The sequence below is a fragment of the Bufo bufo genome, chromosome 1 (assembly GCF_905171765.1).
Source record: "Bufo bufo chromosome 1, aBufBuf1.1, whole genome shotgun sequence".
NCBI lineage: Eukaryota > Metazoa > Chordata > Amphibia > Anura > Bufonidae > Bufo > Bufo bufo.
This window is the reverse complement of record NC_053389.1, coordinates 602,703,400-602,717,423: the sequence shown is the minus strand read 5'-3', so window position 1 is coordinate 602,717,423 and position 14,024 is coordinate 602,703,400. Positions and strand designations below refer to the sequence as shown.

Genomic DNA, 14,024 nt, shown 5'->3' with positions numbered 1-14,024 from the left:
CTCCTGGGTCCTGTAAGGACTTTTCTTCAGGGGGTGGCGCATTCGGTCCCCCCTTTACCTCCTTGGGATCTTAACTTGGTCCTGCGCGCCCTCCAGGCGGCCCCCTTCGAGCCTCTGAGGGAGGTCTCCCTGACTTTTCTCACCTGGAAAGTGGTCTTCCTTGTGGCCATAACTTCCATCAGGCGGGTATCGGAGCTGGCCGCACTTTCCTGCCAGGAGCCTTTTCTGTTTTTTCACCAGGATAAGGTGGTGCTCCGTCCGATTCCCTCCTTTTTGCCCAAGGTGGTCTCTCCTTTCCACCTTAACGAGGATCTTGTCCTACGCTCCTTTTGTCCTTCTCCGGCAAACTCCCAAGGAACGCGCTCTCCATTCCCTGGATGTCGTCCGGGCCCTGAAGGTGTATCTGACTGCTACCGCCTCCGTCCGCCGTTCAGATTCCCTCTTTGTGATTCCCGAGGGACCTTGTATGGGTCTGGCGGCCTCCATGGTCGATGTGGCGCAATGGATCCGCTCGACTATCGGCGCGGCTTATCGCGCTCGTGGCAGGGTTCCGCCGGCTCGGATTACCGCTCACTCCACTAGGGCGGTGGGAGCTTCCTGGGCAAGGCGCAATCGTGCCTCTGCGTCTCAGCTGTGTAAGGCGGCCACCTGGTCGTCCTTACATACCTTTACGTAGTTTTATCAGTTGCATTCGCTGGCTTCGACTGATGCTGTCTTGGGCCGCAGGGTTTTGCAGGCTGTGATTCTGATTTGACCGTTGGACGTTTCTCCTGGCGGTGCTGATGTTTTTTCCCACCCCATGGACTGCTTTGGGACGTCCCATGGTCTGTGTCCCCCAATGGAATGTACGAGAAAAGGAGATTTTTTGTGACACTCACCTGTAAAATCTTTTTCTCGTCTTTTCCATTGGGGGACACAGCTCCCGCCCATTCTGCCTGTTGCAGGAGGGGTTCAGTTCAGTTCTGTTTGTGGTTGAGCCTCAGGGTTTTTGGCCCGATGGCTTCCATTGTTTTTGCTTTTCTCCTTCTCCTACTGCTTTTGCAACGCCTGACTTCCTCCTGGTGGAGCTTGGGGGTATAGCCCGAGGAGGAGCTCTCTTTTGTATTTGCATAGTGTCCCTCCTAGTAATACCTCTAAGCTATACCCATGGTCTGTGTCCCCCAATGGAAAAGACGAGAAAAAGATTTTACAGGTGAGTTTCACAAAAAATCTCCTTATTATCTACAGATCACAGTGGTCATCTCTGCCTGCCTTGGAGCTCACACTGGGAAGTATTTGTAATGACACATTTCCCCCACAGCAGTGTGTGTGTCTGGTCCATCAGTCCAGTGAGTACGGGTGAGGTGAGCTCCGTGGCAGGCACAGATGACAACTGTGATCTGTAGATAATATAGTGTTTTACAGGGCTGATAAAGCAGAGAAGGAGCTTCCATACAGCTCCTGCTCTCTGCTCTGCATTGTATTCTAACTCAGGCCGTCCTGCTGTCATTAGGACGGATTCAATGTAAGAGAATGTGACAGTGGCCATTTTAATTACTCTACTGAATGCCCCCTAGAAAAAAAATGAGGCATTATAAATTAAAAGCATTTAGGAATTTAATCATATTAATATTTTTTCAATATTTTTAGGGGGAAGGTTGTTTCCCGGAGAACCCCTTTAAAGGGGTATTCTCATCTTATTGATCCTATTTTATTAAATTATATACCCCCCAGTGAGCTTTTTTCAAAATATATTTCATTAAAAAAAAACTACTGTCTTCTTTAAATTCTTCTTATTAAAATTCATTGTTGATCTGCGCTGCCCATGGATACGGCCACCGCTCGCCGGCCGCATCCATGGGCCGTGCTTGCGTAGAAGAACTCCGGCATCCAGCGCGAACGAGCACGGCTTCGGCCGGCCGCGCATGCGCAGATCTATATTCCTTTGTGCCGCGTCTGAAACAGAGCACAAATAATTATAGATCAGCGCATAGGAGGAGGGGAGCTGTCCGGTCTTTGAGAGTTCAGCAGCGCAGCACTAGTGAATGGTGAGGAGATCGGGGCTGCGCTGCTGTGTCAGCGCCGATGGTTACCATGGCAACCGGACGCCTTCACAGGCATCCGGCTTGCCATGGTATATCTAAGCCTGATCAGGCTCCTGCTAAAGGCAGGAGCCTGACCAGGCTAAGTGTAAGTGGCGCAGGGATCGCCCCCCCAACAAAATCATTGGTGGCAGCGGCAGTTCCGATCGGAGTCCCAGCAGTGTAATGCTGGGGCTCCGATCGATTACCATGGCAGCCAGGATGCTACTGAAGTCCTGGCTGCCATGGTGCGCCCTCCCACCCTATCATTGGTGGCAGCGGCAGTTCCGATCGGAGTCCCAGCAGTGTAATGCTGGGACTCCAATCGGTTACCATGGCAGCCAGGACGCTACTGAAGTCCTGGCTGCCATGGTCATTTACTCTACAGCAATACACTTACCTGCGCTGTGGCCCCCGCGCTCCTTCTTGTAACTCGTCACTGGTCTGTGCGGCGCATTGCTATAAGCATAAGCAATGCGCCGCACAGACCGGTGAGTTACAAGAAGGAGCGTCGGGCGGCCACAGCGCAGGTAAGTATCTGGAGGCACTTGGGGGCAGATGGAGGCACCGGGGGCAGATGGAGGCACAATGGGGGCAGATGGAGGCACAATGAGGGCAGATGGAGGCACAATGGGGGCAGATGGAGGGACTATGGGGGCAGATGGAGGGACTATGGGGGAAGATGGAGGCATATTGGGGGCTTATGGAGGCATATTGGGGGCTTATAGGGGCATATGGGGGCTTATGGAGGCATATGGGGCTGTTTGAGGCATATGGGCAGTGGCTGATGGATGTAGCAGAGCTGAATATGCTGCTGTTCAGCCATAGTTCTAGTGGGGAAGGGAATAGACAGATGTGGGGAAGGTATATGGAAGAAAATAAAGAACTAGCTGACTGCCTCAATGAATACTTCTGTTCAGTCTTTACAAAGGAAAATTAAGGAAAAGGACCTCAGTTAGGAAAGAAGACTAATGAATCTTTTGATGCATGTGTCTTTACAGAGGAAGAGGTTCTAAGTCAGCTGTCTAAAATCAATACAAATAAGTCACAGGGGCCTGATGGGATACACCCAAAGCTATTAAAAGAGCTCAGCGGTGAACTAGCAAAACCATTAACAGATTTATTTAACCAATCACTGGCAACAGGAGTCGTCCCAGAAGATTGGAAATTAGCAAATGTTGTGCCCATTCACAAGAAAGGTAGTAGGGAGAAATCGGGCAACTATAGGCCAGTAAGCCTGACATCAATAGTGGGGAAATTAATGGAAACCATACTTAAGGAGAGGATTGTGGAACATCTAAAATCCCATGGATTGAAAGATGAAAAACAGCATGGATTTACTTCAGGGAGATCATGTCAAACTAATCTTATTGATTTTTTTTATTGGGTGACTAAAATAATAGATGGAGGAGGTGCAGTAGACATCGCTTATCTAGACTTCAGTAAGGCTTTTGATACTGTCCCACACAGAAGGCTTATCAATAAATTGCAGTCTTTGGGCTTGGACTCCCATATTGTTGAATGGATTAGGCAGTGGCTGAGGGACAGGCAACAGAGGGTTGTAGTCAATGGAGTATATTCAGACCAAGGTCTTGTTACCAGTCGGGTACCTCAGGGATCTGTTCTGGGACCCATATTGTTTAATATCTTTATTAGCGAAATTGCAGAAGGCCTCGATGGTAAGGTGTGTCTTTTTGCTGATGACACAAAGATTTGTAACAGGGTTGATGTTCCTGGAGGGATACACCAAATGGAAAAGGATTTAGGAAAACTAGAGGAATGGTCAAAAATCTGGCAACTAAAATTTAATGTTGATAAGTGCAAGATAATGCACCTGGGGCGTAAAAACCCAAGAGCAGAATATAAAATCAATGATACAGTCCTAACCTCAGTATCTGAGGAAAGGGATTTAGGGGTCATTATTTCAGAAGACTTAAAGGTAGGCAGACAATGTCATAGAGCAGCAGGAAATGCTAGCAGAATGCTGGGGTGTATAGGGAGAGGAATTACCAGTAGAAAGAGGGAGGTGCTCATGCCGCTCTACAGAGCACTAGTGAGACCTCATTTGGAGTATTGTGCTCAGTACTGGAGACCATATCTCCAGAAGGATATTGATACTTTGGAGAGAGTTCAGAGGAGAGCTACTAAACTGGTACATGGATTGCAGGATAAAACTTACCAGGAAAGATTAAAGGACCTTAACATGTATAGCTTGGAAGAAAGATGAGACAGAGGGGATATGATAGAAACTTTTAAATACATAAAGGGAATCAACAAGGTAAAAGAGGAGAGAATATTTAAAAGAAGAAAAACTGCTAGAAGAGGACATAGTTTTAAATTAGAGGGGCAAAGGTTTAAAAGTAATATCAGGAAGTATTACTTTACTGAGAGAGTAGTGGATGCATGGAATAGCCTTCCTGCAGAAGTGGTAGCTGCAAATACAGTGAAGGAGTTTAAGCATGCATGGGATAGGCATAAGGCCATCCTTCATATAAGATAGGGCCAGGGGCAATCCATAGTACTCAGTATATTGGGCAGACTAGATGGGCCAAATGGTTCTTATCTGCCGACACATTCTATGTTTCTATGTAGCAGAGCTGTATATGTGGCGGGTCAGCATCAATGCTGGTGGAAGAGAGAAACTGATGTAGCAGAGCTGAATACGCTGCTGTTCAGACACAGTTCTAATCGGGAAGGGAAAAGACAGATGTAGCAGAGCTGTATATGTGGCGGGTCACTATCAATGCTGGTGGAAGAGAGAAACTGATGTAGCAGAGCTGATTACGCTGCTGTTCAGACACAGTTCTAATCGGGAAGGGAATAGACAGATGTAGCAGAGCTGTATATTTGGCGGTTTAGAATCAATGCTGGTGGAAGAGAGAATTAGATGTAGCAGGGCTGAATAAGCTGCTGTTCAGCCACAGTACTAATGGGGAAGGGAATAGACAGATGTAGCAGAGCTGTATATGTGGTGGGTCAGCATCAATGATGATGGAAGAGAGAAACAGATGTAGCAGAGCTGTATATGAGACTGTTCAGCCACAGTGCTGGTTGAAGAGATAAACAGACACATGTAGCTGAGCTGTATATGCATCTATACAGATACATAGTGTAAGGTTTATACACAACTGGAGTACAGCTGTAATGGAAAAATAGCTGCATCAGTGCTGGTGGGTGGGGATGGTCATGTTTTATGGGAGACAAAAGCACAGATTATACGTTTACTAGCTGACAAGCTTTTGAGCTAATGTATAATATGGAATAATATTTTTTGATAAACAAAATGGGTTTGTAAGAGATCAGACAGAGATTGTGTGTGTAAGGGTCCATTCACACGTCCGCAAATGGGTCCGCATCCGTTCCGCAATTTTGCGGAACAGGTGCGGACCCATTCATTCTCTATGGGGACGGAATGGATGCGGACAGCACACAGTGTGCTATCCGCATCTGCATTTGCGGAGCGCGGCCCTGATCTTCCAGTCCGCAGCACCGCAAAAGATAGAGCATGTCCTATTCTTGTCCGCAGCTGCGGACAAGAATAGGCATTTCTATAGGGGGTGTTGGCCGGGTGTGTTGCAGATCCGCAATTTGCGGGTCCGCAACACACCACGGACGTGTGAATGGACCCTAAAACTGTGCAGAACAGCCACATGTTACTGTACACTGAGCTCACTTATCACAGCTCTCTGAGTCAGGATTCCACAGCAGGGGGGAGGGGCCTCACAGACACTGCAGGCTGCCAGACTGATGAGTCATACTATCCACATGAACTAGCAGTAAGGACTCAGTGCTCAGTGTGATGTCATACAGAGGTGTGGCCGGCCTTCACTCTAACTGCCTAAGCCCGCCCAGAAAACCAGGAAGTGAACAGCAGAGCTGGCAGCAGGTGAGGATGAATTTGCAAGATGAGAATACCCCTTTAACTTTAAAAACTATTAGAACAGAGTGTCAACTACGTATAACCAGTATGGTCACAAGCTCTCCTGGACCCAACCCCAGTGACAGTCCTGGATTTTTTACACCAGAAGGCAACACATCTGACCTAATAGAAGTAATCATATGCAATGCAGAGCAGGTGTAAAACTGATCTAAAGACTTTATTGTTCCAGCAAAATAATGTCAACGTTTGACCTGCTTATGGGTCTTTATCAAGGGCTATGGAATTTTTGAATGTGGTGCAGCCTTTGTTTTTTTACATTTGGTATCAGTAGACAACAGTCATCAATTGCTTCAGCCAGACATAATTCTCCACTGCAGAACCCTGAGGGTAGAGAAAGGCAGTGTAAGTGCCTCAAATTTGCTGCTTAAAGTGGTTGTCCAGTACTAGAAAACAGAAACAGTGTCTCTCCTGTCCATTGGTTCCATGGGATATTGCTGCTCAGAACCATTTATTTCAATTTAAAGGGTTTCTGTCACCCCACAAAATTTTTTTTTTTGGGGGGGGGGGTACTTATAATCCCTATACTGCGATTTATCCATACATAATGTAATTAATTATTTTGGTTCAGTAGATACTGCAAAAAACGTACTTTTATAATATGCAAATTACCTGTCTACCAGCAAGTAGGGAGGCTACTTGCTGGTAGCAGCCGCATCCTCCTCTCATAAAGACGCCCCCTCCTCATGTTGATTGACAGGGCCAGCGGACGCGCTCGTTCTCTGCTGGCCCTGTCTGCATTCAAAATCTGGCGCCGGCGCCGTACCTGTCTTGAGTCGGCGCAGGCGCACTGAGGGGAGGACGCTCGCTCGGCCGCTCCTTCCTCAGTGCGCCTGCGCCGGGTGTAGATGTGATGTCACCGGCGCAGGCGCATTGAGGATGGAGCGGCCGAGCGAGCGTCCTCCCCTCAGTGCGCCTGCGCCGACTCAAGACAGGTACGGCGCCGGCGCCAGATTTTGAATGCAGACAGGGCCAGCAGAGAACGAGCGCGGGGTACTATTCATCTTAGTCCAGCAGCAATCAGCTATTCACTAATATAAAAACCTGGTCTTACCCTGCTCAGTTTCTTCAGATTTTCTTTCCAATCCCCATCACAAAAGACATTCACATCAGCTTGACTCAGTACTGGTTCCTTGAAGGCAAACGCAGAATCAATAAAATAAAAAAGCAGGTATGTATTGTCATATATGTAGTTCCAATTACAGGAATATAAAAAAAGATAAAAATGACTAGTCTACAGCTTGTGATTCAAGGATTTGCATCACTTGATGTGAGGAGATAGAGGGGTACTTAGATCCATATGTTTTGTGATGCAAATTGAATTTGGTAATTATTTCTATTTATGCAGAAAGGTTTTCATTTTCTGCCACATTACCAGCAATCTTGTCTCTATAGACATAGATGCCTCTTCAAGAAAGCCGTTTTCTTGGTCATCTAAACCAAAGATTTTGTGGATGTCCAACCTTCAACACCATTTTTAAAAAAACAGGTTAAAAATTCAGTGATAATCAACGTTATTCTATACCTTTATAATAATCTTTAATCTAGACTTCCAAATTCCCTGTTTCCCCACACAGCTATAGAATTATTAAAGGGATTTTCCAGAACTTATCTATGAATGACTTTAGCATAGGTCATCAATATCAGATCGTTAGAGGTTTGATAACCAGCACCCTATCAATTGGCTGTTTTTACTAGTTGCTGTGCTGTAACCAGGAATTGAAACTATATAGACCTGTGCAATGTGTAGAAGCCATGCCTGGTTACTTTAGTGCTGCTCTCATTGACTTGAATAGGAGATGTGCTGCAGTAGCCGGGCATGGCCACTACTCAGCGTATGGAGCAGAGTAGTCCTGCTGCCTGGCTCTGAAATGGCAGCTAGTAAAACCAGCTGATCAGCAGGGTTGCTAGAAGTTGGACCTCACCAATCTGATATTGATGACCTGTCCTAAGGATAGGTCACCAATAGGTAAGTCCTGGAAAACTCATACACATTATCAAATTTCACCAATAGGGGTAGTTTATTGCATCAGGATTTATACAGTGATACTTTAAGGCTATGGACACCTTCAGGGGCATTTACAAGAATTGACCTGTAATGACTGTTTATGAGCAGTCAAGAGTTCAAAGAACAGGGCTACAGACTGAGCAGGCAGCTCTGCTGGATGATGCAGATACAGTCTGCAGATACACTGTAGTACAAGAACAAACTGCTGGAAATTTTTCATAAAAAACATAATTTATAGCTCAAAATGAGTAGAATGGTATAATAAGGTGAACATTCACTTGGAAAAAAGAGATATAAAATAATAAATACAAGTTAGTGGAAAGGAAAGATCTAGGTCTCATCGAGAAGAAAACCCACCGATAATTTTTGTAGCCAATCCCACATCAAAGTGCTAAGGATTTTGGGGTTGCTCTCTGAGGACAACTCTGCCCATGCTCCCTCTTCATTCACAAGGGTCTGTTTAAATTGAGTTTAAAAAAAATCATGAATGAATGCAATATCAGCAATATATATTATTTTATATATTTATCTTCTTTAGAATTGTTAGGTTATGTTCACACCCTGATTGTGTTGTATGTTGGCTATATATATGCTTGGAAATCTCTCCATGTATAAGTAGAGTAGGTCGATAGCTTTCAATGGGCCTAATTATTTGTGAAAAGTTTCTTTTCAGAATACATTCAATTGGCAAGCATCAGTATGACTTTATTTTTTAAGGGATCCTGCAAACTTTTTTCTCAGTGGGTGAGTGCATGTAACTGTAGTGTAGCCAGGGCTATACATTTGGCATACATGGTGGGAGATTTTAATGGTACAGTATATACTCACAGAGTTTTGATCAGTGACTGCAGCCTAGCTGCATTGTAAAAATGAATCTAATATAGTGTACAGTGTTCATGATATCTGACCATGTCCTAAAATGAACACTGTAATAGTGATCTGATGTGGAGCAAGGTGGATTAGCCTTCTGATTTGTCCCTTTTCCATGATTTATACTGCAGCTCCACTCATTCACTTAAAGAGCTTTGTTTAAGCAGAAGCTCAGTGATTTTTCAAGCATTAAATTATACATTGCATGCAACTAGCATCCAGCAGTAAAGGAAAATAAATATATTTAAGACTGTCTACATTGCATTTAAGCCTTCCATCCGAGCATTTCCTAATGTATGCCTTCCATGGCAGACTCTAACATATACTGCTGTATTGGTATACAGTGGTATGTGTAGCTTTAGGATTCCCATTGTAAAATAACGTAAGCCTCTGCATGGCATCATTTACTAACCTATTTCAGGTATGCAGACTCATACTGACTGTGCGTATGCAAAAAGCCACATGTACCATACACCATATCATTGTGGCCCTATGGAGACTTTTGGCATATTCACTGGAAAGCCCCCTGGTGCACGTGCAGGACAAGGTTTTCAAATATAATGTGGACACACCCTAAGGGCTCTTTCACACGAGCGGATACCGTGCGGGTAATCCGCTGCGTGAATGACAGCCAAGCCCCGTTCCGGACAGCAGAGACACGGAGCATTAACATGATTGATAATGCTCAATGCCTCTCTCTGATCTTTTTACTACAAAATCACAGTGAGATAAAGTTGTCACCGTGATTTTGTAGTAAAAAGATCACAGAGAGGCACGGAGCATCATCATTAATCATGTTAATGCTCTGTGTCTCTGCTGTCTGGAACGGGGCTTGGCTGTCTTTCACGCAGCGGATTACCAGCACGGCATCGGCTCATGTGAAAGAGCCCTAACTCTACCCATGTCAAATGCAATCACAAATGCTTTTCTTCCATGCAGAAATGGACCTGCCGTGAGGATTTAGAAATCCGCAGCATGTCAATTATGTTTGCGGACCTTATGTGCGGTATTCACTCTTCTCAATGGAAGGGTGAAAGCTGAGACAAAAGCAGCGTCAAATCCTAACAAACAAACACAGTCATGCATTGCCGTTTTTGGTATGGTAATGCACAGAAATCTGCATGGAAATTTGTGCGGATCCTTTGCCCATTAACCTGAACCCGTGTGCATGTAACCCTAAAAGTATATAGATATCAATAAATAAGCACTCTGACCTGCAGATAATCCACTCTCTGCTTTACCATTAATTCTTGGATTTCCAGTTCAGCCATGGCTTCTGCAATGCACAAAACATGGTGTGGAGTAATAGGCTGACATGGCTCTGCAACCTTGTCTCTCTGTTAACAGTCAGAAACAGTCGTCACATACATTATAAATACGGAAAATATATATTATCTCTCAGTAAGCACAATTCTTTGGGGTATGTTTATGATGTGAATTTTACAGACCAAATTTTATATTACCTGAACTACACTGTGGATACAGAAAGAAAGGTGTGTTTGGTAATATCTGCCATTCATATCCTTAGCTACATAAGAAATCTTAGGTTCCCTTTTTCTAGGATTTTAAATTCTGCTTAGGCCTCATGCCCACGACCGCATGTATTTTGCAGTCCGCAAAAAATACAGATGACGTCAGTGTGCAACTGTCCCCTGATAGAACAGTCCTACCCTTGTCCGTAATGCGGACAATAATAGGACATGTTAATTTTTTTTGCGTAACGGAAATACGGACATACAGAAACAGAATGCACACGGAGTAACTTCCATTTTGTTTTGCGGACCCATTGAAATGAATGGCTCCGTATACGGTCCACAAAAAAAAACGCAACGGGCAGGGAAAGTAAATACGTTCATGTACATTCCCATACCATGTTTTTGGTGCTGTTTTTTTTTTCATGCGTGTTTTTTGTCTGGAAAACTCCTCTAAAAAGCCTCTCATTCATTTCAATGGGAGGCAGAACTTGCTTTGTTTCTATGCTGAAAAAATCAGCGTGGAAGAAAGTAGCAGCATGCCCTATCTTGGTCCATGCTGAGCCTCCCATTGAAATGAATTGAAAGCTGTACCAAAACAGCACAGAAAATCAGTGCGGATTCCTTGCAGATTTTTTCAGAGCATTTTGAAAATCTTTTGTGTGAACATACCCTAAGGGTGATCGGTGGCCTGTGCGCAATAGTATACTGGCGCCCATCCTTATGGTTAACTAGACAGGACCCAAATAATACAGTCACACAATGTTCAAATAATTTTGCACTAAGGTGCCAAAATAACATCGCAATATTTTTCTATAGTTTTTGGCACACAATGCAGGAATAGGGGAATACATTTTGTGTCTAGGCCACCAGCGGCAGTGTTGTCCCTCCAGTGGTGATATGTGATGTGTCGCATGGAGTTGTGCAGAAATTCTTCCTCTTGTGTACTAATTCAAGTAGGCAATGCAGAGGTGCAATAATAAGAACAATATACACAGGATGGGGGACATTTCTCAAGACACGTGTTTTCTTAGTGGGTCATAATTCCTCCTATGCCACCGGAGGACGCACCAAAGTTATGCAGAGGCATACACCTCTCATAGATTTGGCACATCCTACAATCTAAGACAGCCTCCTAGCTGCTGGAGATTTCTGTATTTATTCCTGCCACAAAATTAAAGTAAATAAAGATAAATGTGCCAGGCCTGCTATGCCAACCCCTCCCTGCCCTCTCCACAACCCCTTTTCTCATCACCAAAGTAGAGTATTTAGCACAGTAAATGTTAGCACAGGGGGATCCACCTGTACTCCTGTGTGCCAGTCCGAGCCTGTATAGAGCAGAAGAAGCTAAGCAGAATGATATATATTGTCTATTATTATGCATCGGACATGTCATGTGGACAGTGCTACTCAGTGACTGACAGCCTCCCCTGTAAGCTTAGTCATGCAGTTAGCTGTCAATCATCATGAAATGTTATGTGGGCACTATAATTGGCAGTGTTTTGTTGCACTCTCGTTGGCCATGCTATGAGCTTGTAACGTTCTGTCCTAAAAGCATGTCTAGTTCTGTAGCACTGTAACTGCTGCTATAACTAGTCATCGAGTGTGCGGACTAAGGAATATTCATGGAAGTTTTATTATAGGTATAAAGTGATTTATTCACAAATACAGTATATTTGTATAACTTACTACTGGGCCATTGGTTTCCACTTTGTTCTGTATAGTCTCAGGAAGTTTTGGCTGTGATACTTCATATCCTGACATTTTCACAAGATCAAGTTCACACTGCCCATTGTTCACCGTATCCACCTGTGTAAATAATGAGTTCTGCGTTATGCATGAAAGCAGGAGACAACCCCCCAGTTATACTGTGCCTCTACATGCTTCCAGTTTCAATTGTATGCCATATCATATACAGGGTGGGCCATTTATATGGATACACCTTAATAAAATGGGAATGGTTGGTGATATTAACTTCCTGTTTGTGGCACATTAGTATATGTGAGGGGGGAAACTTTTCAAGATGGGTGGTGACCATGGTGGCCATTTTGAAGTCGGACATTTTGAATCCAACTTTTGTTTTTTCAATAGGAAGAGGGTCATGTGACACATCAAACTTATTGGGATTTTCACAAGAAAAACAATGGTGTGCTTGGTTTTAATGTAACTTTATTCTTTCATGAGTTATTTACAAGTTTCTGACCACTTATAAAATGTGTTCAATGTGCTGCCCATTGAGTTGGATTGTCAATGCAACCCTCTTCTCCCACTCTTCACACACTGATAGCAACACCGCAGGAGAAATGCTAGCACAGGCTTCCAGTATCCGTAGTTTCAGGTGCTGCATATCTCGTATCATCTGAAGGCAATCGTCTATGCTGTGAAGATACGAGATGTTCAGCACCTGAAACTACGGATACTGGAAGCCTGTGCTAGCATTTCTCCTGCGGTGTTGCTATCAGTGTGTGAAGAGTGGGAGAAGAGGGTTGCATTGACAATCCAACACAATGGGCAGCACATTGAACACATTTTATAAGTGGTCAGAAACTTGTAAATAACTCATGAAAGAATAAAGTTACGTTAAAACCAAGCACACCATTGTTTTTCTTGTGAAATTCCCAATAAGTTTGATGTGTCACATGACCCTCTTCCTATTGAAAAAACAAAAGTTGGATTCAAAATGACTGACTTCAAAATGGCCGCCATGGTCACCACCCATCTTGAAAAGTTTCCCCCCTCACATATACTAATGTGCCACAAACAGGAAGTTAATATCACCAACCATTCCCATTTTATTAAGGTGTATCCATATAAATGGCCCACCCTGTAGATATTCTGGGGAGAAGACTCTTATTTAAGGTCCCCATACAATGACACACAAAGTGGCTATGGCTCCATATTGTAGAGAGAGAAGGCCTTCTCTGTGCCGCCATACAGGTACTTGCACAAGGCCCTGTCATGTGCATAAGGTCTTACTTACTGGAACGTCACTAATCAGCAGGAGATGCAGGATTCCTGTGTCACAGCTGATCTGTCTTTGTAAGAGCCCTTGTCTCCTTTTTCCTTTTCTTTCCTGTTCGGTGTCTTCACTTTCACAGACCGGTGAGTGAACCTTCTTACACTGACGGTCATTTGCTGCTTTGGTAATGATCTGGCGTAGAAGTTTATGAGCAGTCTCTCTTTCCAATTCCACCCATGGGCCTCTTGCCCTCCTACCACCTGCCAGCTGGGCCAATCTGCGACATATCACTACCAAAGGCTTTGGAAGATGACGCAAACTCCTAGCTTCCTGTCCATGAAGAAGGTGACGTTGGCGGACCAGATACTGAGGCAAGGTGAAGGTGGGATAGCCAGGAGGTCCATTTGGAAAAACCATCCATTGTGAACTTAGAAACATTGCAAAGTCACAAACAAGAGAGACTTGGGATCCGGTCTGTATAGACCCAGGACGACGAAGACGCAAGAAACGAATAGCATCTGCAGCGCTAACACGGCATGCATAGATCAAGTAACATGCAACAAGCACCCCTGAAAGAAAGAGAGAAAAACTATTGTCATTAAGGCATATCGTAAAACTCCAGCTACCAGGTGCCACAGAAATGACCAATGGGCAATTTAACGATCAAAACTTTGGATACTAGATATTATAATATAACAGCTATTAACACTAGCATTGC

At 44.3% G+C, this 14,024-nt stretch overlaps 1 protein-coding gene across 1 annotated transcript in view; it reads right to left on the bottom strand.

Moving 5' to 3' along the window:
* LOC120986097 (protein tyrosine phosphatase domain-containing protein 1-like) overlaps positions 1 to 14,024 on the bottom strand; it is a 33,770-nt gene that overhangs the window by 8,978 nt on the left and 10,768 nt on the right. Inside the window, exons 5-9 of the mRNA XM_040414447.1 lie at positions 13,328 to 13,875; positions 12,037 to 12,156; positions 10,090 to 10,212; positions 8,363 to 8,461; positions 7,052 to 7,129 (exon numbers count right to left, since the gene is read on the bottom strand). Coding sequence (XP_040270381.1) covers positions 7,052 to 7,129; positions 8,363 to 8,461; positions 10,090 to 10,212; positions 12,037 to 12,156; positions 13,328 to 13,875 — 968 coding nt within the window. The remainder of the gene's footprint in view (positions 1 to 7,051; positions 7,130 to 8,362; positions 8,462 to 10,089; positions 10,213 to 12,036; positions 12,157 to 13,327; positions 13,876 to 14,024) is intronic.